This window comes from Mustela nivalis (genome assembly GCF_964662115.1).
Source record: "Mustela nivalis genome assembly, chromosome: 3".
NCBI classification, from domain to species: Eukaryota; Metazoa; Chordata; class Mammalia; order Carnivora; family Mustelidae; genus Mustela; species Mustela nivalis.
The window spans coordinates 105,118,880-105,146,539 of record NC_139022.1 but is presented as its reverse complement, the minus strand read 5'-3'; the positions used below and the strand labels follow the sequence as shown (position 1 = coordinate 105,146,539).

The 27,660-nt window shown below is 43.5% G+C and overlaps 1 protein-coding gene across 3 annotated transcripts in view; it reads left to right on the top strand.

The window, feature by feature from the left end:
• The window catches only part of CTNNA1 (catenin alpha 1), a 316,889-nt gene that overhangs the window by 287,446 nt on the left and 1,783 nt on the right, over nucleotides 1-27,660 (top strand). For all 3 annotated transcript variants that reach the window (XM_082725499.1, XM_082725500.1, XM_082725501.1), the window contains exons 11-17: nucleotides 9,756-9,912; nucleotides 18,810-19,010; nucleotides 19,592-19,743; nucleotides 24,118-24,228; nucleotides 25,334-25,515; nucleotides 25,632-25,737; nucleotides 27,257-27,391. In XM_082725499.1, coding sequence (XP_082581625.1) covers nucleotides 9,756-9,912; nucleotides 18,810-19,010; nucleotides 19,592-19,743; nucleotides 24,118-24,228; nucleotides 25,334-25,515; nucleotides 25,632-25,737; nucleotides 27,257-27,391 — 1,044 coding nt within the window. The remainder of the gene's footprint in view (nucleotides 1-9,755; nucleotides 9,913-18,809; nucleotides 19,011-19,591; nucleotides 19,744-24,117; nucleotides 24,229-25,333; nucleotides 25,516-25,631; nucleotides 25,738-27,256; nucleotides 27,392-27,660) is intronic.

Below are 27,660 nucleotides of genomic sequence, written 5' to 3'. Positions count from 1 at the left end.
CAAATAAATAAATAAAATCTTTAAAAACAAAACAAAACAAAAACAGAGTCTAGGCAAGTTAATCAACTAGGCGAGGTAGTTCACCAGGAGTTTAAGATGGGGTTTTTATTAGAGTGTATCTTTCTTTGTGGTGAGGCTGCTGTCGGTATCTGGCCCCAGGATGGAGTACCTTGTGAGGCGTTTCCAGGCTTTTTTTTGTGCCTCACACATAGGCTCTCACATTTAGGAATCAGGTCCCTGTGCTGGGGATGCCCTCCTTGTGTAACTTCCCTGGGGGCTGCTTTTCTCTGGCCCCCACGTGCAGTTTACAGTTGGTTCCTAGACCTTATTTTTCTTTCTAAAGGGGAGAGATGATAGATGGGGCCTCTAGAGGAGCTTTCCTTCCCTACTTTTCAGTCCACCCAAGGGCAAATTAACTTTTGGAAAGGGGAGCTAATCTGAAGTACTCATTTCTTAGCATCTAAACAACATTAAGTTCAAATATTTGAGATTAATTAAAGTTGAGGAGGAAGTAACCTGAAAGTGGCTTTTTTTCATTACTTGGGGGATTAAAAAAATGCACCTGCATTTTTTGCTGATCTGCTATTGTAAGAAACGAAGTAGGTCTCTGCCTGCACTGCCTTCTACTCTGTGGCTGCACTCTCTCTTCATCAGGAGCAAGACCTGCTTCCATCTGAACACAGAGCCCTAATCTCACATGCTTTTATAAGGAAAAGGCCCAGCTCTTTTGAGGAAAGGTCTCAGTCTGTACCCCACATATTTTTGACATGTCTTGTTTGTGAAGGCTCCCAAGTCTTAGTCCATGGTAGCTGCTTAGGATATTTCACTTGTTAGTTTGCTTGTTGCTGGCTAGGGGGAACAAAAAGGACAAAGCAAAAGAAGAATGTTTCTGACAATTGAGTCTTTAAAATTGTAGGAAGGCATTTTGGAGATGATCTCACTTAATATTTTATTTTTCTTACTTCATTTGCGAGAATGAGCATTGTACATTTAGGTTAATACAGATCAGCCCTTTAATAATTCAGATAGCCTGGTTTTAATGTGTGTCCTTTCTTGAAAATCTACACAAGGTTGAATTAAGTATTTGAAGCCAATGTTTATCTGCATTTCTTTCTTTTTTCTTTCTTGTACTTCTCACTAACTAGAGAAATAACTTCTAAAATTGCCTATTCTTTCTTGTGCCTCCTTAGATCTATCTTCCATATTGCTGCTTTTTCCTTTGTGCTTCTGGGAACGCTGATCATTTTTGTGGCTGACAGGCTTAACAAGCATCAAATAAGCACAAACCCACACAGGCCTGGCCTATCGTGGTGAGAAAATATATAGCTCTTAAAGGAGCATTCAAGGCATACAGGCCACGCACGGTACCATGACCTCAGCTCTCACTCATCTATTATTTCACAATGAGAGGACCATCTGTCTTTGAACCAGCTCATTCTTCCGCTTTTGATATTGTCTGATCTTTTCTTTCAAAGCATTTTCACAGAGGACCTTGAAGGACATGCTTCTGACTACGTTTCTGTCCCTTGCCCGCCCCCATCCCACTTCCACTCACTCTGACAGGGCTGTGCAGTAACAGGCCACCAGAGGGGCTGCACTCTCCTTGTAGGGCTTGTGTTTGGATACTGGTCTCTTCTCTTTCCTCATAGAATCTGATTTCCATATCCTAACATTTGGAGAGTGTTTCCTTCTCTTCTGTTTTCTTGAAGTCTGTGTAATAGGTATTAGTCCTTTAAATGTTGGGGATAATTTACCAATGAAGTCTTTTGACCTATAGTTTTCTGTATGGGAAGGTTTTTAACAATTCAGTTTCTGTTACAGATTCAAATTCATGGCTATTTCTTCTTGAGTGAGGTTTGGTAATTTATGTTGCATCAGTTACTACTCTGTTTTTCCTTCTACTTGCTTTGTGTTTAATTTGCCCTTCTTTCTCTAGTTTCTGAAGTTCAAAACGTTGAGATAATTGATTTGGTAGGTTCTTTTCTAATGTCACACTTTAACATTTAATGCTATAAATCTGTCTTAAAGCACTGCTTTAGCTGCATCCCACAAATTCTAATGTGTGTGTGTTAGATAGTACGGGAAGGTCAGGAAAGATGTCACTGAGAATGTGATTTAGAAGCATAGACCTGGAGGAGATGACCCAGCAAGCCGTGGAGAGTATCTGAGGGGAGAGCACTGCAGGTAGAGTGAATAGCAAGCGTAGAGGCTTTGAAGAAGGGGGTGAAATGAGTTTATGTGGTTTAGGGCCTTTTAGGGCCATGGTAAGGCCTTTGGCTCTTTACTCTGAGTGACATGGGAAGCCATTGAAGGATTTTGAATACAGGATTGACATGATTTAACTTAGGTTTGAACACAGTCTCCATGACTTTTGTCGGGAGGGATAAAAGCAGAAATACTCCTTAGGAGACTGTGTTAAGTAGAATAATCTCTTCTTCCCCTCTACCAAAAATGCTCATTTCCTAAAAACCTATGAATGTGTTACCTTTTATGGCAGAGGGACTTTTCAAAGGTTTTTAAAAAAATAAACAAACACTTAAGAATCTTTATCTAGTTAGATTACCCAGGTGGCTCCCAAGTATAATCACAGGGTTCCTAATACACAGGAGGCAAAGGTTTCAGCGTCGGAGAAGATACTGTTAGTGTGGAAGAAGGAGTTGGAGTGATGTGACCACAAGCAGAGGAATGTGGGCATCCTCCAGGAGTAGGACCGGGTTCCCCCCAAGAGCCTCTAAAATGAAGAGGTCTGCTGAACTTTTATTTTAGCTGTCTAAGATCCAAGTTAGACTTCTGACATCCAGAACTTTAAGATAATACATTTTTGTGTTGTTTTAAGCTAAACTACTTTGATAACGGTATGTTATAGCAGCAATAGGAAAGCAAAACAGAAGCTGCAGTACTAATCCACGAAAGAGGACAGTGGACATGGTGAGCACTGGTTAGAGTCTGTGTATATTTTGATAGAATTTCCTGAATGATTAGAAGTGAAGTGAAAGGAAAGGAGAAGAGCCAGAGAGAAATCAGGATTTTCAGTCTCAGTAGCTGGAAGGATGGAACTATCATTTATTTTAATAGGGAAAGTGGTTTAAGGGAAGAATTGAGGAACTCAGTTTTGGACATGATAATTAGATATGCAAGATGCTAAGTGCAATTCAGGGAACAGTTCTGGACAGGGTATATAAATTGAGACCAATCAGTACATACATGATGCTTAAAGCTATGAGCCTGAATGTACTCGTTAATGGAGAAAGCGTTAATGAATGTACTTGTTAATGGAGTACATATCTAGAGTAAAACGGTCTAGGAACTAAAACGGGGTTCTCTAGCATTTAGAGTTTTGGGAGGTGAGCAATATCCAGAAGTGGAGATGGAAGGGTTAGTAAGACCAGAAGAATACCAGAAGCTGGTTTTACCTTGGAAACCAAGTGAAAAACAGTGTGTATAGGAATGGTGTTCATTCATGTCAAATGGTTGTAGAAAGTGAGCTGGGAGTTTATCCTTGAGCAACATGTAGATGTCATAAGTTACTTTGGACAAAAGAAGTCTAAGTAGAGTTGAGGAGACACAAGCTTGACTGGAGTGGGTTCAGGAGAGAAGAAAGGGATTGAGTTTAGCATATTGGCAGCTCTTTCAGGTTATTAGGTAATGTTTATGTAGACGTGGGGTGGTAGCAAGAGGTGGATATGGGATTGAGAGTGTTCCCTATTTTTTATTTTTAGTTCGAAGCTATAATTGCATGGTTTTCTTTTATTTTTTTTTTTCGGATTTATTTTAATGTGTGTGTGTGCGCGTGCGCAAGGGGCAGAGGGAGAGGATATCAAGCAGACTCCCCACTAAGTGAGGAGCCTGATGGAGGCCTGATCTCAGAACCCTGAGATCATGACTTGAGCCAAAACCAAGAGTCAAAGACACTCAACCGACTGAGCCACCCAGAAGCCCCTGTAATAGCATGTTTTTATGTCTACTTGATGAAAAATAATTGGTAGAGAAGTAGTGACATTATAGAATAGAGGGAAATACTGAAAATAGAGAATTAGGAAATAGTCCAGTCAAGGGGAAATACTGATACTACAGAATAGTATTACCATTACCAAATATTGATAATCTAGAAAGGAATATAGATAATTTACATGATCAGTAGAATTCATAAGAAAATCCCAGTATAGATACTGATACCTATATTGATAATATAGAATGGAGAAATGTTCTGGAGTAGGGAAGACCAAATGAAATCTAGGGAACTGGTGAAAAGAAGGGTTGATTTAACATGCAAGCATAGAGTGCACACTGTTTTTTTGTATTTTTTCTTGGACGAATATCTTTTTATTTTTTTTTATTAAACTTTTTTATTTTTTATAAACATATAATGTATTTTTATCCCCGAGGGTACAGGTCTGTGAATCGCCAGGTTTACACACTTCACAGAACTCACCATAGCACATACCCTCCCCAGTGTCCATAACCCCACCCCCTCGCCCAACGCCCCTCCCCCCAGCAACCCTCAGTTTGTTTTGTGAGATTAAGAGTCACTTATGGTTTGTCTCCCTCCCGATCCCATTGTGTATATATACCACATCTTCTTTATCCATTCATCTGTGGGTGGGCATCTAGGTTCTTTCCATAGTTGGCTATTGTGGACAAGTGCACACTGTTTTTTAAAAAAGGTTAAGACAGTATGTGGCACAGGTGCAGTATGTGGCACAGTATGTGGGTAGGTGCAGTGGTAGGAACCTATAGACATTGTCTTCTAATGGCATTCACCTTTCCGCTTAAATAGGAAGCAGCAGAGGTACAAGCTGAGAGTGAGGATGCTCTCAGATGTGTTACGGGTTTGAGAAGAAAGTGTGAAACAAATACTAATTTAGAGCCCAGACCTGGAAGGAGGAGACTAACTGGACTAAGGAAATGTCCCCAACATTATTCATCTTGAGTGATCAAGAATTTTATAGAAAGACCACTCAGCATGATTGGGAGCAAGAATTTGTGAGACATCTGAGTGGAGCTGTTCAGTCTGCAGCACGGATATGAGTGGGGAGTTAGAATGAATGGTCTAGGTAGGAGATGTGGGAGTAGTTGACATCTATGTGGTATGCACTAATGAAACTAGATGAAATTACTCACTATGAAGGGAGGAGTGCAGAAGAAGGAGAGAAGATCGTGTTAAGATGAAACCTTGAGGAACTTTACCATTAGCGGGAGAAGAAAGGGTAGCAAAGGAGATAAGAAAAAATAGCCAAAACAGTGGAAATAAAACAGAAGACGTATTTGTCAAAAATCTAACATCAAGGCCTAAAAAAAGAAAGAAAGAAAGAACTCTTTGTAAAGCAGAAACAGGAGAGAATTTGCTCAGCTCAGCCTGATAACTTCATCCTTAATGGTGGAATATAATATTTAGTGGGAACTGGTTGAGCCTTTCCCCCCTACAATCAGGAACAAGACAAGGATATCCTTTTCAACATCAACACAGTCAACAGCAGCATTTTAAAAGTTGATAGTCACCATGGTTGTAGTGTCTGGTTTGGGGCCTTTTGCAAATTTATTGAGCAAAAATATTAACTCACACGAATTTTTTTTTCTTTGCATTTGTGAGAGTAAATTTTTCCCCTAATTTCTGTTGGTCATTTTTGGTTCATCTTAGGTAGGCTCTCCCATGTCTTTTCCCCATTTTTCTACTAGTATTTTGGTGTTTTCCTTACGGATTTACCTAACACTGTGTAAGTATACTTAAATACAGAAGTAATAGTCAAATTTATGAACTGACTTCTCCCATTGTTATTTGGAAATATGGGATATTTTCCAGGAAGTGAGAAATTTATTTCTTTTAAATATTAAATAAAAGCATAAATAAATTCTTTAGCTTTGTTATCTCATCTTTCTGGAAACAGTTATAGCATTTAAATATAAGCATGAAGTAAGGCTTTAATTTTATTTTTCTCCAGATAGCACATCAAATGTAAAAATAATATACTATTAATTACCTGCTGGTATGTGATATCACTTTTATTGTACACTGAATTATGCTCTGTGATAAGGTTTGTTTTTATTTTTTTTTTTTTTTAAGATTTTACTCATTTGACAGAGCAAAAGAAAGAGCATAAGCAGGGGGAGGGGGGAGAGGGAGAAGCAGGCTCCCCACTGAGCAGGGAGCCCCACGTGGGGCTTGATCCCAGGACCCTGAGACCATGACCTGAGCCAAAGGCAGATGCTTAACTGACTGAGCCACCCAGGCACCTGATAAGATATGTTTTTAGATGATTCTCTCTTTTTTTTTTTTAACATTTTATTTATTTTTTTGAGAGAGAATTAGTGAGAGAGAGCATGAGAGAGGAGAAGGTCAGAGGGAGAAGCAGACTCCCCAAGGAGCCGAGAGCCCAATGCGGGACTCCATCCCAGAAGTTCGGGATCATGACCTGAGCCGAAGGCAGTCAGTCGCTCAACCAACTGAGCCATCCAGGCGCCCCTAGATGGTTCTCTTCTAATTGCTTTAGCTTTGTATTACATTTTAATTATTTCACTTCATTACTCTAGCTCTCTATTCCCAAGGGTTTTTTTTTCCCCCCCGCTATTCCCAGCTATTTATTGCTCTAGATGAATTTGTGAATAAATAGGTCATTCTTCCTACCCCCAAACAAGAAATATGTTGCTCTTTATTTGAATTTTTGTCATGTAACTTAGAAAAGTTTAGTCACTTACTGTTAACTTCACTCATGTGGTTTTCTTCACAGATTTAACCCCCTTTATTTCCTGTTAATTGCTTTCAGAAAGAAGTTAACATTCTCTCATTTTATTTTCTAACTTTTTTCTGGCATACAGAAAATACATTTTAAAATAGATTTATATTGTCTAGCTACCTAATGAACTCTTTTAATAATTCTAAGTTTTTTCAGTTGGCTTTCCAGTTTCCTAGATTAACAAAGATTGTCTGTAATGAGAAGTAATTTTGTGGTCACTTTCTAACAACTTTTTCTTTTATTCTTTTCCCATTTTATTTTATTGGGTAGAAGGACCATTATATTATTATTTAACTAATGGTGATCATAGGTACAGCACTAATAACATCTTTATTTTTAAGGTAAATGATTCTAGATTTCACCACTAAATATTATGTTTGATGACTATTTGAAGTAGTATGTAAGTATCTATATAATTTACTAAGGGTCATCAGAAATGAGTATTTAATATATCAAGTATTCTCTGTAAACAGTTCTGTAAATGAAAATGAGAAAGTTAACCTTAGACAAGATGGTTTTTCTCCATTATACTGTATGAGATAAGATATATTACAGAACAAAGAGAGCAATTTTCTCTTTGTAATGGAGGAATTATCTTTGTACTTAAAACATATAATTAATTCCTTGCCCTTGTTTATTTGGCTCTCTTAGGAAGCATTTACTTGAGCCACATATTCTTAAAAGGTCTAGCTTGCTCTGATTCATTGATGCATTTTGTGAATCAGTGAGTTAAGCAATGAGGAGTATAGTCCTCAATGGCAAGAAGGAAAAGAGGCAGAGAACAAGCCTTGAGATGAAAAGATGATGGGACGGCTTGTCTCACAAATAATTCACTGTCTAAACCTATATACCTTTGAAAGTGGTGGGCTGTCAGTAACTAATAAGTAGACTACCCAGTTCTCTGTGCCTCCGAATCTCTAGCTGGCAGTCTCGGTGGCCCAGTGCTTCCTTGTTTCTGGGAGGAGGAGTAGTTGCACCAGTCTACAAGCTGTGCTGCTTCTGTTTGGTAACAAGTCTGTGAGGGCTAAATTGATATTATTCTTGAATACTGCTCCTTTATATTGGGAATTAAACACATGATCTGAAGGCATGTAGTTTCTATGGCACCTAACAAAATTTATCGCAGATCCTGTCCTCCACTTTGCATGTACAGATGCTTCTGTGCTGTTTTTCTGCTTCATCCAGATCTCTGCTCCCATCCCACTAGTTTCATCTTGTCTTTGCTTCCCTTCCATGTTGCCTTATTATACCACTACGATGGCTCTCATTAAAAAGGAAAGAAAGAAAGAGTGGGAGAAAAAAAGAAAAAAACAAGTGTTAGTGAAGATGTGGGGAAATTGGAACCGTCATATGTGCTGGTGGGAATGTAAAATTTTGAAACTGCTTTGGAAAACAGTCTGGCAGTTTCTCTAAAGTTGAATTACAATTCCAGTCCTACCTATATTCCCAAGAATAATGAAAACACAGAAATATGTGTATAAATGTTCATAACAACTTTATTCATAATGGCCAGAAGGTGAAAATGGTTCAGATGTTTCATCAGTTGATGAATGGATAAATAAAATCTTATATATCTGTATAATGGCATATTATTCATCAATAAAAAGGAATAAAGTGCTGGCACATTCTCTAGCATAGAAGAACCTCGAAAACATTAAATGAAAGAAGCTAGTTACAAAAATCCACATATTGATATGATTCTGTTTATATGAACTGCCCTGAATAGGCAAATCCATAGAGAACAAAAGTAAAGTAAGTAGATGCCAGTAGGTAGACCTAAGGAACGCTGAGGGAAATGAGAAATGACTGCTGACAGATAACGGGATTTGTTTTTGGAGTGATGAAAATTTTGTTAACGTTTTAAAAATGACTGTGGTGATAGTTTCTCAACTGTGAATATCCTAAAAACTAGTGAATTATGCAGTTTAAATGGCCAAATTTTTTTGGTATGTGAATTATATATCAACCTGGGGTGGGGGGCAGTTTACAGATGCTCCTTCCTTCCTTCCTTTCCTTATTATAAGAGAGTGGGTGCACGAGTGAAGGGGATGGGGAGCAGAGGGAGAGAGAGAATCTTCAAGAGGCTCTACACTCTGTGGGATCAGTGTGGAACTTGATCTCATGACTCCGAGATCATGCCCTGAGCCAAAGTCAAGAGTTGGGTGCTTAAGCAACTTAGCCACCCAGACGTCCCTACAAATCACTTTTTAAGCTTAAGAAAGTTTACACTTCCCATGTAGAACCTGAAATACCAGATGTTCATCACAAGGTAATTAAGAATGGTAGGTAACTGGATCGAACCTGCAAATCATATGGGAAAATAGTGATGTACATCCACAGGATGGAATAAGAAACAGTTGATACTTTTAACACACATTTAATGATAAGGAGATGTACTTAAAAGAAGAAACAAGAGGGGCGCCTGGGTGGCTCAGTGGGTTAGGCCGCTGCCTTCGGCTCAGGTCATGATCTCAGGGTCCTGGGATCGAGTCCCGCATCGGGCTCTCTGCTCAGCAGAGAGCCTGCTTCCCTCTCTCTCTCTGCCTGCCTCTCCATCTACTTGTGATTTCTCTCTGTCAAATCAATAAATAAAATCTTTAAAAAAAAAAAAAAGAAGAAGAAACAAGATAATGTTATATATTTTTGGACATGTGTATTTACAGTGTGTGTGTGTGTGTGTGTGTGTGTGTGTGTGTGTGTTTGTGTGTGTGTGTGTGTGTGTGTAAAAAGCCTGGAATATAATGTCAAAAATTTTAAGTTGCTGTCACAGAGTGGAGATTGGAGATAGTTTTTTTTCACTGCCTATCTGTATTTGCAGTGTGTTTGTGTCACACACACATATATAGCCTGTTGCCTGCCACTTTTCTCCATCTTTGTGAGTGTTGCAGTGGAGCACATGGTATGGCGGGTCCTGGTGAGGTGCATGTGAGACAAAGCACAGCTGCTGCACTGACCAGAGCGGCCCCCATACTTTTATTTTCATGACACTGAAAGAGTAAACGAGGAACTTCCATATCTTTGCAGGTTATCAATGCTGCATTGGCTTTAGCAGCAAAACCACAGAGTAAACTGGCCCAAGAGAACATGGATCTTTTTAAAGAACAGTGGGAAAAACAAGTCCGTGTTCTTACAGATGCTGTCGATGACATTACTTCCATTGATGACTTCTTGGCTGTCTCAGGTAATGAGCTGGTTCCCCCGAGAACCTGTGAGAATGTGCATAATTACTTTTCGCCTAAGTCACAATAATGGACAATCAAAACGCCCCCAAGTCTGGGCAGGTAAATTACTCTAGCAATAATATTGTGCTGGTTTTCATTTTAATTAAAAAAACATCAGCAGCTAACAACAACAAACTGTCACTGACTCCTCAGCAGTGGGAGGTGGGGTTGAAATTGTTTCCCTTATGGTGGGGCTGGTCTTGATCTTAGAAACAGGAAATAGAAAGCTGGCTGGCAGTTTTCCCCTATTTGTGTAGAGTAAGATTTTGCAACTGTGACCTGTACAACACCATAACAATCCATCTCTCTTGCTGCTGTTGTATTTAGAAAAAACACTGACCTGGGTCCTGGGAGAGGCTGTGATTATTTCTTATGATCTTGTGAAACTTAAGAGTTTCCCAGCACCATCACCTTGAATTATTTTTGAGAATAATTTTGCCCCCTCCTTGGAAAGCTTCTTCCTTTCTCCCTCAGAAATGATCATAGTTTAACTGCCTACTTTTCGAAAGACTCTGTCTGCATGATGCACAGATAGAAAACAGAGAGGAAATATTTAAGTGGCATTTAATTATGAACTTGCAAAAAATAAATCTGGGTAATTCACCTCGCAAAAACAGTTGATTTCATTATATAAACATAAACTGGTAATGACATAGTAAATTGCATTCATATAGAAAATGTCTGTCAACTGCAATTCACTGTTTATCACACAGAGATAAATTTCAATCCATCTCCTTCAAGTTGAGCAAGTATAAATGCATTCTTGGAGTAACAGGGCCTCTGCTGCCCTTAGGTGTACTGCTTGCTCTCTGGAGGTGCCAGGCTTCCTGAGGCCAGTGGCTTTGGTCAGAGTCAGTTGCTGGGTACTTGTAGGGCTAAAACTTCCTTTCACCCCAGGGAACCACAGGCTGTGACGTGGGAGATGTGAGTGTCAATGGGGCTTGAAAGAGAAGCGGGCAGGGCTTAAGTACATGCACAGCACAGTCCTCCAGCAATGACCTATATCTAAGGTGACAGTGTGTTCTGCATATTAATGTCCTCCTGTCCCTGCCCGTTCTCCTTGGGACTGGTAGATGTGGCTGTACACGAGAGAGTAGGGAGCGTAATCCGTAAACTGCAAAAAGAGGGGATAAGCCACGCTGCTGGCAGGACTGCCAAATTGCAGGTGCTGGTACTTTAAAACAGAAAAGCCATTTGCAAGCACATCTTTGCAGGTGCCAAAAATGCAGCAATGGCTTTTTTGGGAAATCTTGGCCTTCTGTTGTTTTTCCCAATGAAGTACTGAATTATTCTTTTTCATAGGTTTAGAGAAAAACATTCCACCTTCACAGCACACTTTTAAGCAAACAACAAATTTTGAAATCTAAATGTAAAGCCCCCCTCCGGAGATAGATCCTACATTCCTATACTTATTTCTTGTGATTAGGTTGGGTTTAGCTCAGGCTTGGTCTCAAGGGATTTTCAGTCCTTCTTACAGCAAAATAAAATGTAATAGAATCAGATGTCCCTCATGCAACATTCTTCAAATTGGAGAACAAAAAGGATTCTGCAGTAGCATTTAGTGGGATCCAGGCAGTATCTTTAGGGTGTATGACATAAAACAGAAGCATGGTAAAGAGAAATCAAATTCTTTAACAGATACACTTTTATCTAGTGAGTATATTCAATGTTTATGCAGATGAGGGAAAATATAAGGAGTCGCCTCCATGGAAAGGAGTTTAGACAGTAAAAACATGGAACAATTCTCTCAGTCAGAAAGTGGTATTTTCAGAGTACCTTAATTTTTAGAGGGCTACCCAATATATTTCTCCAAAGTTTTGTCACAGGCTCGCTTAGCAGAGTCAGGCAATTAAGAGTAACAGGGCCAGGCTATTATTCATAATTTTTTTTTTTCTTTAAGATTTTATTTATTTGACAGAGAGAGAAAGAGATCACAAGTAGGCAGGCAGAGAGTGGGGAGAGAAGCCGGCTCCCTGCTGAGCAGAGAGCCTGACATGGGGCTCGATACCAGAACCCTGAGATCATGACCTGAGCCGAAGGCAGAGGCTTAACCCGCTGAACCACTCAGGCACCCCTGTTATTCATAATTCTTATAATTTTCTTAATGTGTGCTTCATAGGGACATGGGATGAAGGAGGAGACAAGCAAATGTCTGGACAGAGTTCTCCACCATTGACCAGTTTTAAGCATTCACGCTTTCTGTCCTCACACACCTCCCCCACCCATGGGAGCTTCAGCATGTCTGTGGGCGACTAGAGTTGACTTCCCATCACACCTGACCCAGTCTTGCTAGGGAAGTGACTGGCTTTCATCATGAGGAACCTCAGTTTGAATTGGGCAGGCTCCCACTGGTGTCCAGTCCTTCACCCTGGGGCAGTTGACAGCATCTCTCATTGTGTGCCATGGTTTGGAGAGCGGGTGTCAGTCTGTAGCATTCATAGACAGCCTCTGGACAAGGAGTCATATCTTGTCCTCATCCTAATGTACCCTCTTTGTCAATTTCCCCTTGCCCTGTGGCACACTGGGGCTTCAGCAGTCCTGTCAGTGATGTTGGCATGTCTTTGAGTAAAGGGTCTGCCAGGCAAGTGCCCAGCCGAGAGTCTCGATTCAGCTTGGCTTCTGGCATCATACATCTTCGCTAAATGCAGAGTAAGGAAGCTACTTGACTCCCTAGAGTGGTTGTTGTATACTGTTTTGTACTGTATTCTGGTACCTCTGGCAATGTGATAGATTTTGTGGAATATTTCCAATACTGATTTTCCATCATCAGATCGTTCTTGGAATTGATGGTGCCTCAATGTTTGTCCACTCAATGTAGCCATCCACTAGCCAAGAACCCCTTCAGGGGTAAGTTACTTAGGGAATAGGGCTACTTTCTCTGTATTGTTCCTGCATATTCAGTTCCATTGGTTCCCAAAGTTCCCGCATACTTGCCACAAGTCATATCTTGTGGCTTGAGAAGTAATGGTCATACTGTGTATAATCTGGCCAAGCTACCAAGCATTTCATGAGGCTGCAGGGCAAAGGAAACTTGGGTCCCTATATATCAAGTATGAGACAGTGGCACTTCAGGGGTTATGCATGCCCGCCCAACCCAGGGAAGAAAGACTGGGGGGCTCTTTTTCACCAGGTTGTATTCAGAATATGACTTGTAAATATTGGAGATGGTTAAGATGGTAGAGTGCATTCATTAAACCCCAAGTATATTTATACTGACTGATCCCTTAAGGACGGGAGTTTGAAATTTATCAAAGTGATAAAGACTGTTTGAATTTCATTTGAATTATATTTGATAAATGTTTTCCATGTGATGAAGTCGCAGAACCTAAGTCAGGTTCGGTGGGGTGAGGAGGTTCGGAGCCGACGACTAAAGAAAGAATTCTTAAGACGTCATTGGTGCAAAATGGTGGTTTATTAAAGCACGGGGACAGGGCCCGTGGGCAGGCAGAGATGCGGCTGCCGCCCCGGGTTGTGAGGGATGGCAGGTTATGTACCCTGCTGTTGGGGGAAGGTGAGGGGAAGGGAGGTTTCAGTGGAGTTTTCATATGTTAAAGAGGGCCTACAAGGTGCCAGGATGTTCCGGGCCTGCCGGAGGCCTTGCCCTTGCTGCTGGATCAATGTTGTCTTTAGACCAGTCATTAACATTAAGATAGTTGGGAGACTTTTTGGTGGGGTGTCACAATCCTGCTATCAATCGTCTTTGTTAGTGAGATTTAGGACATTTGTAAGCCAAGGGAGACTCCGGTCTAGCAGGATTGTGAGCTCTGCAAGTTAACTATTTGCTTATTGTTCATGGCAGTCAGGGCTGCCTGAGGGATGCTACACATATGGAGGGGAGCGGATGAAGGGGGGGGTGCAAGGCGCCAGCTTTTGCTTTGTCCTCAGCCAGCCTCCTGCTCCCTCATCACATGGAAGTATAATTTACTCTTATATGTTTATTCTGGTTATATGTGGAAGTTTCAGTTACCTCTTTTTTTTTTTTTTAATTCAAGTGTTTGGTTAGAGTGGTTCTAATTGGGCTTATTACATGTCTTTACCTCATTCTTTTGGAAACAAATAGTATACCACATTAGATACTTCAGGGTAACACCTAAGAGTGGTGATTTGTACTTCTTCACTAAGTGTCAGTGTGCCCAAAGAATTTGGTTTGACTGAAGGCCATTATTACTATTCTTTTTGATGGAAGGCCACTAAATAAAAGGATTAGTATACCTAATTTGGGGAGGGGTTGTGTTTGAGAGCAAAAAACCTGTGAAACTACAGATAAAGTAGTGGTCAAGTTGGGTGTGATTTCTGATTCCTGTGCCAACTAGCTGTGTGACTTTGAGCAGTTCAGTTAATACTTATGTGCCTTGGTTTCCTCATTAATTAATGGTGTTTTTAAATTTTATTTTTTAAAAGACTTACTTATTTAAGAGAGCATAGGCAGACCTGGGGGAGGGACAGAGGGAGAGAATCTCAGACTTCACAGTGAGTGTGGAGTCAGACATGGGGCTCAATCCCATGGCTCTGAAGTCGTGATCTGAGCCAAAACCAAGAGTCAGAGGCCTCGCTGACTGAGCTGCCCAGGTGCCCCTAATTTTTTTTTTTTTTTTAATGACTAGTCTATAAAGAGTTAAATGTCAGGCACTCAGAATAGATTAAGTCCTCTATATGAAGTATTAATATTGTCACCTCCTGTGTCTGCATAAGTTTACATCAGTAAGTAGTCAGAGCAGAGGGTACACAGAATGGGCTCATCATGGATTGAAGTAAGAGTTTATGCAGTCTTTTTGGAGAACTCCAGTTGGCTTGGTGCTTGGAGGGCAGTTAGACATCACACATCTACTTTAAACATATATGCCTTTTGACTTAGTAATCCTATTGCTAGAAATTTTCCCCAGGGGTATGTACCTAAATATTTGCCAAAATACCTGTACAAGGATGTTCTTGTCAAACAAAATGTCTAAGAGAAGACTAGGTAAGTAAATTATGGCCCCTGCATCTGTTAATTAGGGTACTTTGCAGTCACCAAAAAGGATGAGATAGATGGGTGGAGGCAGGCCTAGAAAGGTTTTGAAATGAAAAACATAAAATAGTATCCATAATATGATCCCTTATTAGATAGACTGTTGTGTTTGTGACTTTTTTTCCTCTTAAGTGGCACCTCTGATGTTGAATAGTCAGTGTGTTTAATGGGGTACAGATTGGTGTGTCAGCTCATAATGGACCCATGCTGAGTTTCCTTGGTAATTCAATTAAAGCTAAAGTAATTTATGGTTTAGGTTAGCATAGATACCTCCAACCCTCCCTTGTTTGTACATGTCCAGTGGAAACTCATTTCTACCTGATGGCTGAAGTGTAGCGAGAATTGGTGCTTGTGTCTTGGGTATGTGGTGGCCTCAGCTGCATGGGGCTTTCCTAGAGACAGCTGTTGAGGGACAGGAGAGACTATTACTTTAGTCAGCTTCCCAAAATAGAAGGCTTCCTTTGTTGCTAAAACATGGCAAGCCCGCCCTTGGTTTAGGTTCACTAGAAGAAAGCCAGTGTGAATTCAAGAAAGTCAGAATTGATTTTTTTTTTTTTTTTAAGATTTTATTTATTTATTTATTTATTTATTTTTTATTTGACAGACGGAGATCACAAGTAGGCAGAGAGGCAGGCAGAACGAGAGGAGGAAGCAGACTCCCGGCTTAGCAGACAGCCCAATGTGGGGCTCGATCCCAGGACCCTGAGATCATGACCCAAGCCAAAGGCAGAGGCTCAACCCACTGAGCCACCCAGGCGCCCCTCAAAATTGATTTGTAAAAACAATCAGGGTCTAGATGAAGGTTAACAAATCTTTGGTGGAAGTTTGGGCTACTTTGTCTAATGAATGAAAAAGAATGCCATGCTTCATTGATTCTCAGATGTTTTTCCTCACCAGAATTAACAATCTCAAAACAGGGATGAATTTTAAAATCAGTAAAAGAAAACATTGGTCCATGGTTTAGTTAGCAATACTTCTTCCTTTTTGTTTCTTTTATTTTCCTTTCCATGGTGAGTTGAAATACAAATGAAAAAATGTGTTAGGTTTAGCAAAAGCAAAAGTTATGTGCAGGCTCAGTATCAGTCAGCTTATGTTATATAAAGAGTTTGTATTATAAAAGGTGCTTCCAGTGGGTTCCCCACCCATTTATTCTTATGATTGGTTTACATATCCTCCATAAAATTTGTTTATGAAAAAGTTTAATAACATTTTCTCTGTTAATAGTACAATGATGGAAACTCTAGCAAGTCTCCTCTAGTTTTTGAATTAGGGTCTTGTTAGCTATACAGTGGTAATTCATTTTTCCCTTCTATAATAGGAATTCATACTGTATTTTGGCTTTCACTGTAAATATTTTAATATATTTAAAGAAGAACTTTTATAGCAATTTTAAGTTCACAGCAAAATTACGAAGAAGGTACAGAGATTTTCCATCTGTCTATATTCCCACACATGCACAGCCTCCCCCATCGTGGTGGCACATTTGTTACAGTTGATGAACCTGTACATCATTATTACCTGAAGTCCATAATGTACATACTGTTCACTCCTGGTTGGTATACCTTCCATGGGTTTGGACAAATGTATCCATCATTACAGTGTCCTATATAGTGTTTATTGCCCTAAAAAATCCTCTATACTCTGCCTGTTCTTCCCTCTCACCTCCAACTCCCAGTATATTTTACTGTCTCCATAGTTTTATTGCCTTTTCCAGAAGGTCATTTGGTTGGAATCAGATTGGCATCTTTCATTTAATACACACTGAAGATTTTTCCATGTCTTTTTGTGGCTTTGTAGCTCATTTGTTGTCAGTACTGAATAATATCCTATGGTCTGGATTTACCTCATTTTTTCCTTCACCCACTGAAGGACATCTTGGTTGCTTTCAGCTTTTGACAATTACGAACAAAGCTGTCGTAAGCATCCATGTGCAGGTCTTTATGTGGACCTAAGTTTTCAGCTCCTTTGGATAAATACCAAGGAGTGGGACTCCTGGAGCCAGGATCAGGGTGTTTAATTTTACAGGAAACACGTTTTTACCAAACTTCTTTTTTAGTTCTTTTACATCATTACTACTACCTATTGTGATTTTTTTTTTTTTTTTCCATCTTACTTCATTTTGCCTGCAGTCTCTTGGGAACTACAAAGAGGAGGGCTTTGGTTTCTTTTGGGGCCTACACTGGAGCCTGAAGCCCAGAGGCAGGGCACTGTGGTGCTCTGCTCTTTGGTAGATACACTAAGTACCTCTTGCCTCTGGTTCCCTTTGACATGAAAGGAAATAGCACCATGACCACTGTCTTGTTTAAAGTATCTTAAGAAGTCAGGCTTACTGTTACCTCCCTTCTAGACATTGTCACATAGAACTTGACTGAGTATGTTAGCAGAGGCTATAAGGGAAGGGGCCATTGGAAATGGATTAAATCAGGAGGCAGTCCAGAATAATGACATGTCAGTGCATAAGAGGGCCAGGGCTGGCAAAGAAATGACCAGATACATTTTTTTTTTTAAGATTTTTATTTATTTATTTGATAGAGATCACAAGTAGGCAGAGAGGCAGGCAGAGAGAGGGGAGGAAGCAAGCTCCCCGCTGAGCAGAGAGCCCGATGCGGGGCTCGATCCCAGGACCCTGAGATCATGACCCGAGCCGAAGGCAGAGGCCTAAACCACTGAGCCACCCAGGCGCCCCCAGATACATTTTTTAAGCAGCTAACATTTACCCTGATTATTCTGGCTCCTCCAGAAAAACCAGGACCTTTGGTCTTTGACCTGTTGTACCAGGTATTCTTTTGGCTTAAGCGAGTGAGTTTGTCTTCTACAAGTTCTTAAAGGTCTTAAAGAAAACTCCTTTCTGAACAGAAGGACAGTAGCCAAATGAGGACATGGGGCCTTTCCTTTCTTTCACTCTCCCACCCACCCCAGAGAGTCTGAGCAGCCCTGTCATTTGGGCTGTCTGCTGGTGGTCTCTGCATTTCTGGGGCAGTGAGAACATTTCCTTCACCATTCTGGGTGGGCCGGTTCAGATTGACATCATCCATTTGAATGGCTCTGTAGTGCCCATATTTTATACCTTCTCTGCTCTTGGACATTTTGGTTGCTTCCACTTTGCTGTTACTACAGATGAAACTGAGGGTGATTCCTTACTCTGGGGTTCCCAGAATCCAGTGTCAAGCATTTTGCTTTGAGGAAAAATAGTTTCAGTGGGTTTTACAAACCCAGGTCTATAACTAGTAAGAGTCACCTGTCAACTTAACAGGATTCAAGGGTTTTTGCAAATACCACAGTAATTCCATGGCCATCTATGAAAGGATTACTAAATGTTTTGCCCCAGGTAGGTTCCCTTGGTGACTTCCAGAGGAGGCTTCATTTTGCTTTCCAGCACCTTCTATCCCAGGACTGTCCTGGCTTCTTGGCAAATTGTCTGAATACCACTGGCATCTACTGGAGGGTGGGGCAAGGGACTGGAAGAATAGAGCCTTCTAGTGAATGCTTTCTTCTATTTTAGACTTTGTTTTGGACATAAGGTCAGTGAGATTAAAAGAAGAGAGAAGTTATTAAGGTTTCTGTGATCTGAATTTTCTGCCTGGCTTACAGAACAGTTGTGCCTTAAAGATCTTGATTCATCTCTCCCTCTTCCTATAAACCTGGAATTGAAGGCTGTTATTCTTGGAGGTGATTGCAGGTTGAGTTTCTGTGGGACAGTTAATCCAGTGGTGAGTCTGGTCCCTTCAGTGAAATGATACATGTTGAGCTTTGGCCCTGCAGCTGACCCAGAACGAGCACTGAATGAGTGATAGATGCCCTTCTAGTGGAATGCCTTTTCCCTCATTCAGGTTTTTGTTTGTTCTTCAGAAAATCACATTTTGGAAGATGTGAACAAATGCGTCATTGCTCTCCAGGAGAAAGATGTGGATGGGCTGGACCGCACAGCTGGTGCAATTCGAGGCCGGGCTGCTCGGGTCATTCATGTAGTGACCTCAGAGATGGACAACTATGAGCCAGGGGTCTACACAGAGAAGGTGCTGGAAGCCACGAAGCTGCTCTCCAACACAGGTTCGGTGACTCCCTCCCTTTACTGTGCTTCCCCCACACAGATGGCCTGGGTAGGCTGGGCCGCTCTGTGAGTCCAGACCCTGTAGTGAGGAAGGGCGAGATCAGGGCACAGCGCGGATCTGCCCACGACATGTCTGGGTCAAACATTAGACTTTGAGAAGTTGATCCGCCAAGTTAAGTGTTTCACCTTTCTTTCCCATGAGTCCCACAGCTTATGATGGAAATAGTTCTGAGCATACTTGAGATGAACTTCTTTGTTGAGTCTTGTTAGTGAATAAATACTAAATTAAGGGTGGGCGGTGGTCCTGTTCTTAAGCAAGGCCTCCACTTTGTCTCACTTCAGTGGCTCATCCATCCAAACCTAGTATTGCAGAATCTGGTCAGAGACAAAGATGATTTGAGTCTTGGTAAAATACAGTGTTTAATTTATTTCCACTATAAATATTGCTCACAAAGGTAGAGGCAGAGGCTCTTCATCACATACCTCACCGCCTCCTGTGTCACTGAGGGATTAAGGGAGGGCTGGTAGAATGGTGCTGTCTGCCGGGCCAGCAGGATCTTCCTCACCTCTTTCTCCACAGTCATGCCACGTTTTACGGAGCAAGTGGAGGCAGCGGTGGAAGCCCTCAGCTCAGACCCCGCCCAGCCCATGGATGAGAACGAGTTTATCGATGCCTCCCGCCTGGTGTACGATGGCATCCGGGACATCAGGAAAGCAGTGTTGATGATAAGGGTGAGTAACTACATTTTAGACATTTTAACAGCTTCTTTCTTATCGTTTGCTAAACTTGAGCAATGCATCATTCTGGAACTCACCAGATGCGGTGGCAGTATATTAAAACCATGAATCTAAAAGCTGTTAAAATGAGATATATTTAATTATGTTGTCTAAAATGACTTTTAGTTGCAAGTTAGAGCCCAAACTTGGGCCAAGAAGGAGAGCGAGTATGAGTTGGTTTTGAGGATTTAGTTGCAGGCATATAGTCCCCACAAATAGGAGGTTTCTGGTAAGTTAGAGGGAAGAAACACCGAATGAAGGCTCTTTGATTGAGTACTCCCTTATCCTTCACATAGAGTGCTGCTGTCCTTAAAGGAGTAGCAGGGAGGTTCCTGGGGCTTGGTGTGCACAGGAAGGATGGGAGCCTGTGGCGGCTGCTGCTGATGCTCCCTGAACGTGCCACCTTCTCCTGGCCACTTGCTCCAGAACGCAGCAGTTCTTACCATATGAGGGAAAGGCCAGCGCCCCCTCTGAGGTGGCATAAACAGAGGGGTTTTGAGAAACTACTGTCCCCTCGAATACAGTGCAGGGTGCTGGGCCAGCCCTCAGAGCTGTCTTTCCCCTAGCTTTTCGTCTCTCACATGCTGTTCTGAGGATGCACCTCTTGGTCTGGAAGCTGCGAGCAGGGAGTATGCGTCTCTCTTCCCAGAGCCCCCTGGGTGTCCTGCAAGCCTAGTCCAGGCCCCACTCTCATTGCAGAGCCATGGTTGCCCTGCAGGGCCTGCTTGATGCAGAGCTAGCGGCTAGGCTGGTCTGGGCTGCCGGGCTGGTAGGCACAGGGGAGTTTCATTTACACTTACATGGTTTGCTAGTCAAATCTCTCAAGGTAGGCAGGGATTCTGCCCCACTTTTTATCTTCTCAGCTTGGCACTATGCAGAATCTAGCCAGATTGTCAGCTGGAAACAGAGGCCATTTCTAAGGCAGTGGCATGAGGCTAGACCCATTTTGTATGCAGTGTAGAAACACTTGGGCAAGACCACTGCTGCTCCTCCCTGGGGGTGAGGAGGAAAGAGAAGTGTTCATGGATTGCCTGGTAGGCTGCTGACTTTTCTTACTGGCTCCTGATCCCCTGGACATGGTGGGGGTTGGGGGCAAGGAATTGATTTGCTTTCTCCATCCCTGCATACGTGTGGCCAAGAAGAAACCTGGCCTGGGTGAATGATAGGTTAAACCCAGCAGCCATAGCTCGGTGGTGTGAAGGGACTCACAGTCCCTTCAACCACTGGTAATGAACACAGCCCTATTTTTCCAGACTTCTTTTCCATACTGACAGACAAATAGAATAAAAAGGAACCTTAATGATAAAGAGGAGTCGTGGGTGGCTGAGGTTTGAGGGGTTTAAGTGGGTAGATACTGCAGACATGCAAGGAAATGCATGCATTGAAGTCCTGTTGTGGGAAAGCAGGTTCTGGGAGCAGGCAAGCTTCCCCTTGCCCCTCTTCCAGCCCTCAGACTATAGGCAGGTGCCCTCATCTCCAGAGGTGCTGGTGGTTTTAATGAACTGTAATGTAGGTAATGTGCCCGGGGCCAGGCCGTGAAGGAACTGGGCTGGGACACAAGTATGGCAGCGGCCTGGCAGGAGGCACAGTCTTGGGTCCTTGGTTGGGAGAGGCATGGGCCTCTGGGAGCCCTGGAGCTGGGGCGCGGCGGGCAGAGGCCTGTGAAGCAGCCATGTGGCAGGTCCTTGCTAATGGCTGTGTACCTGAGCTTTGTTGCTGCTTCAATTCAAGAATCCTTCCAATCCCGGGAACTCTCAGCTGCTTGCTGTCTCGTCCTCTACCTCAGCCCTTCAGCTCCTTCCTTATCATTACCAGTGTCAGGTGTCGCTTTCCACAGCTCCCATTCTCTAGGACTGTGACAATCTTGAATCTTCCTCCCTTGCCACCCTCACTCGGCCTCTCTGGTCTTTCTTTGCTTCACTCCTCTTCTAGCTTTGCATCTCTTGTTAGTCCACAGACTCTCCTTTGTGCCATTTCACTTCCTTCTGGTACCTCGCACAGTAGCGTCCTCATGGAATCCACCATCTGCTGAGCCCGGAGGAGTGCAGGCAACTGCCCCTCCTGGGGTCCTAGACCCGGCCAGCATTGCCCCCCAATCTTAGCGCCTGGGGACGGTTTCAGACCTTCCTGCTCGCCTCCTGCGTGGCCTGCTATTTCTCTGGTGTGGCGATGGTCTGGACATCCTGTCTGTTCCTTGCCCTGGCTGTGCACGTGTACTCTGCTTTCCCGTCTCTCTGTGACTATCCCAGTGCTCCTGCCTAAGACTTTCCCCTTCCAACTGTCCTCATTCCCTTGGTGGTTAAGACTTGAGAAAAGCATCCGGGGTGACTCTCCTGAGTCCCACACTCACCTGCCCCTTTCTGCCACTCCGTTATCTAACAGGCATGTCCTTATCTTTTACCCCTACCCTGTGCCACCTGGTCTTATGTGTTAGGTGATGGCAACCTACCTTCTACTTGCTCAGGCCCAAACCTCAGATTCCCTCTTGCTTGCTCTTTTGGTCTCCTGTCCCACATGGATCTGTCAGCACATCCTGTCAGATCTACCTTCATAATACAAAGCACATGTGAACAGTCCCCACTGTAGCCTAGCCCATTAGCATCTCTCACTTGGATTCATGCAGCTGCCTCCCTGTTCTCATCCCTCGATGCCTGCAGTCTCACTCTCCACAGAGCAACCCAAGTGATCCTTTTAAGCTTCAGTCTGATCATGTTACCCACTGCTCAGCACCCTCCCCAGGCTGTGTGGGGCACCAGTCCTTACATTAGCCTGCAGGCCTTCCAGGCCCTCACCACCTGCTGCTCCCTTTGGGCTCTTGTTGACCAGAGTGGACCTGTGACATGAGGGCAGTGAGTTGAGTTTCTCTTCCATGGCTTCCTTGTTCATCTAATTCCCCAGGCAAGTTTCTGCCTCTGGGCCTTGGTTCTGGTGATGACCCCATTGTGCTAGAACACTCCCTCTCAGGTACCTCCCATATCCTGCTTTTTATCACTCATCACTTTCTTATGTGATAAAATTTACTTTCTCATTTTGTTTCTTGTAATTTCTCCTATTTGTATATATGCAAGTACAGGGACATTGCTGTGTGTTAGTTATTTTATACCTCCAGGGCCCAGAACAGTACTTGGCACACAGATACTCCACAAAAATCAAAGAGGAGGAGGCATTGGGTTTTCTTGGCAAGCACAGTTCTTGGGTCTCTGCTGAAGGGGTACAGAAGCAGAGGTATTACCAACAGGCAGGTCTTTGAGAAAGATCCTCCACAGGTGTCTGTGACCCTAGGATTTAAAATGGCCAATGGTGGTGTCGTATTTCATGTTGCCAGGTCAGAGAGATTCCAGGATCTTCCATTTCGGTGTTCCCTGTGGCTTGCTGGTGCCTAGTGTGACTCCCTACCCCCACGCCATCCCTACCTCATCTCACTGAGGGACAGTCTTGGCATTTGCCTGTTTACAAACCCAAGATAGTCTTGGCTGGGCCAGATGCTTCCTCACACATCCTCACATGGGGGCTTCACAGCGAGCCCTTGGGCTGGGTTTGGATTAGGTCCTGGTACAGATGAGGGACTCGCCTCACTGCCCTCCTGTCACAGGCCAGCCAGCTGGGCCAAGAGCCAACCCCAGCTGTTCCGCCTGCTGCCCTGTTACTGATAACTTCCAGAAGACAACATTATGTTTCAAGTCAGCAGCTAATCATGAGAGGCTGGAGAGGTTATGTGAAATAGGAATTTTATTTCATAATTAAAGAGCTAGGACTGGTAATCAGAGCCTTTGGTACATACTCAGGCCTTACCTGCCATATTCTTTTTGTATTGATAAAATTAAAAAGGGTCTACCAAAATACATTGCTTATTTGTACTCCTCAAAGCAGTATCCTAAGAGAAACCCCAATATTATGTAATTCATTAATTTTTTTTGCCGTCAGGTTGGGAAGGTTATAAAAATATGCTTAATGTTGGATAAAATATTTCTTTTTAATACAGTGTGTTTCCTATGCAGGGTAATCATCACCTTTATGTTAGGATACAGGTGCTAGAGGAGTACATGATTTCAAAGAGAGTGTTGACTCTAGTGGAAGTTGAAGCCTCAGCCCCCATAAGAAACTCCTTGCCCCTTTGGCAAGTGTTGATGTGGTGTCTTTGCCCGGTGTTTGTTGGGTGGGCTTCCAATGTGGGCATTAATGAGGTGGGGTCTTGGACAAATAATGAATGATTTTAACTTAATTCCCCAGAACTGTTAGGAACATGGCACATGAAAATCCAGAATGTTCATACATTGGGCTCAGAGGCCTGGGGTTGTGTCTGACTTGTGATCTCTGTGTTGGTGGTAGACCCCCGAGGAACTGGATGACTCTGACTTTGAGACGGAGGACTTCGATGTCAGAAGTAGGACAAGCGTCCAGACAGAAGATGATCAGCTGATAGCTGGCCAAAGTGCCCGGGTAAGGGACACATTTGACTTCACTTTGCAGCTCCTCCCTGTGCCACTAGGAACTTGGCTTTTTATTTTCTAGGAAAACACTCAGTATGGAGAATACCATTTTCCCATTCTCTCTCTGGCAGCAGGACTGAGGTGAACCTCAATTGTGGCACATGCTAGCCTGTTGTATGTTCCTTTAGAATGCCTCCTTGGTTGGGAGCAGGGCAGGAATAAGCCCTCTGCCTCAGCTGTGCCCTGGGGCTTTGGTTGATGACAGAGCGCTGCATCAGAAGCGCCCTAGCATCCAGTCAATGCAATGTTTGTTAAAAGGATTGTGAAATTCGAAAAAGATTGCTGTCTTTGCCCATCTCAATGATATCATGGGTATGAACTATTTAATTATTCATGGTTTACCAAAAAAAAACCAACAGTGGTACATTCAAGAAAATCATTCAGAGCCATTGCATTCATTTGAGTCATTAAATTTTCAATCAATAGCATTTATGTTTTTGGGAGCATGCCAAGAAATATTTCTGTGGAGTCTTTTTGCACTCCGTAGAAATCATTTTGAACAACAAATGCATCCTTGCTTTTGGGCCCCACTCCATCGTGAGCACTTGGGGAAGCTGAGTGGGGAGCAGCTCTAGTCTTGGTGTCCGTGGGCCTTGAGGTGGGCACCAGGCCTCCAGTTTCAGTGCCATGTCACATAGCTAAAAGTAGAAGCCATGGGAAGTACCCAGGCAGGGCCCACCAGGGAGAGGGCTCCATGCATCATTCCCTTCTCGTATGTCCTCTCCCCACGGCAGCAGGCAGAGGATGAACTTACCAAAAAATTAAGCAGCTTCTGTTCCTGTACAAATGTGATCTGGAAGCTTCCATGTTAGGTTTCTGCCCCTTGCAGTGTGTTTTCTCCACACAAAAACTTGTTCTTGAAAGTGGGTCGGAAATTCAGGCTGCTATAAACTTCTGCTCCAAATGAGAAGAAATGGACCTTTAGGAAAAATGAAATCTATTAAAGCGTTATCTTACCTGTGTCATAGATTGCGTGGTAGAAATACTCTGGGCTAATGCACTGTGAGAACTTCATCTTCTCTTTCTGTAAGAGCTTTCTATGCTTCTGATTCCAGGCGATCATGGCTCAGCTTCCCCAGGAGCAAAAAGCAAAGATTGCAGAACAGGTGGCCAGCTTCCAGGAAGAAAAGAGCAAGTTGGATGCCGAAGTGTCCAAGTGGGATGACAGTGGTAATGACATCATCGTGCTGGCCAAGCAGATGTGCATGATTATGATGGAGATGACAGACTTCACCCGGTGAGCCGCCCCCACCCCCACCATGTGCACAGAGGTGACCCTGTGCTGCTTTGCAGACCTTTCCTTTTTCTGTCCATCTCCAGTTACATATGACAATGCCTGTTCTCTCTCGTCAGAGGTAAAGGGCCTCTCAAAAACACATCAGACGTGATCAGTGCTGCCAAGAAAATTGCGGAGGCTGGATCCAGGATGGACAAGCTCGGCCGGACCATTGCAGACCATGTGAGTGAGAGGCTTGCTCTGGGTTTTTTATGGTCCAACCTGGACCATTCCAAGGTGGTGACAGTAATGTTTTTCTGGGGACACAACACTCTTCTTATCTCTGACATTGTGCTTAACTTGTCAACCTCCCTGATTAATAGCAGCAGAGATTAGTAAGGATTTCTGAATTCCTCCTTTCCTTTGACAAGTCTTAGGATCCAGGCACAGTGTGCATGAGAGCACCTCTCTAGAGCAGGTGTGTGTATCCTGCCGTCTGCCGTGGTGGTGGCTTGGCAGCCGCTACTGTGGGCTGCTGCTTGTTCTCTCCTCCTTGCCTCAGATCCAGCTGGGAGCTGCCTCTGGGGGCTTCCCATACTGAAACTGGGCAGCTCATGGGGGTATTTCGTCTAAGAATTAGATGCCCCATGGTAGTGCTTTGGAAAGCTGATGGGCTCCGCTGGGGACAGATGTGTCTGTCCCCTGTACCATGTGTTCTCAAGCACCCAGTCTTCATCCCTTTGCTTCCATATGCATGTATCAACAAATGTGGTTCCTCCTCCAAGTTTACACTACATCTCCCTTGATGCTCTAAGTTTATTCTCAGAGCCCCTGTTGCCCATTAGAGTTTCTGTCTGCAGGTCCAGCCCTGCAGTCCCCTCCTTGCCAGAAGGATCCAAGCTGCAGAACAAGTGGCCATGTTTCCTCACCACTCAAGCCAGAGATGCAGAGGTTCTTCTTGACTCCCCTCTTTGCAATCTAGGACTAGGCCCTGGTATATCTGCTGGCCACACCCAGTCTTTTCCTCTCTGCAACCACAGCTCAGTCCAGGCCTCCGCAGCCCAGGCTCAGCGAGTGGTAGCCTCTCCTCACTGGTCCTGCCCTCCCCTCCATGTGGGACATGGCCATCAGCACAGTCCTAATGGGCAGACCAGATGGGGTCCACAGTTCTTCACTAGCTTCCTCGCACAACATTCGGGAGCCCCAGTGTGCTTTCCAGGCCTCTGTTGAGACCACCTCTCAGTACACTCCAGCCTCACCGGAGGGAAGGGTTTGCTTTAAACACTTGAGAGAAGTGCTCTATTTTGTTGCTGGGGGGAAGCTTCCTAAGCCATCCTCAGCTTTGGCAACAGGATGGGAAATGGGCTGCCCTTGGGTTTCCCTGAAGCTGGTCAAGACCTCAGGTGTTCTTTCCCTTGCATCAGGTTACTCACTCATTCCCCATCTTTGCCGAAAGTTAATATCTCCTTTTTATCAGGTGTTTACAGTGTGCATCACAGAAGAGCACTTGGGTGGTTATTATGTAGCTCAAAGCATTCTCTCCCTTTTCTCACAACCAGGCTCTTGCTGAGGCCTTTTCTCCCTTTGAGGGACGTGGGCCCCAGCAGAGTGAGCCTAGGACCGGAGTCCCCCACTAACTGGTAACTCCCCTCCCCTGCCCTTCACGGCACACTGAGCTGTATCCAGCTGAGCCTGGTGTTGGTGGGGGCTGTGTTGGGGCCAGGCCTGGGTTGGGATGCTAAACCTACTGCTCCCCCATCAGTGTCCAGACTCAGCCTGCAAGCAGGACCTGCTGGCCTACCTACAGCGGATCGCGCTCTACTGCCACCAGCTCAACATCTGCAGCAAAGTCAAGGCTGAGGTGCAGAATCTAGGAGGGGAGCTTGTCGTCTCTGGGGTAAGTTATATCCACGAAAAGTGATTCTCCAAAATGAAAGTAGCCTCTTGACCACATATACTTCTTACATGCCCTGAAACCAGGAAAGTGCACTGTGGAAAAACCATTGGTTTCTTCTCAGTCCTTGGTGACCATGGGCTGCATGTCAGGCACTCTGATGAACCACAGTGCCTGGTGACAGCTGGGAGCCAATTCCTGGCTGGTCTCTCTGTGGGAAAAAGTATTTTTATCTTTCTTGTTCTCCCCCCTAGAGAGAAATTGAACCTGTT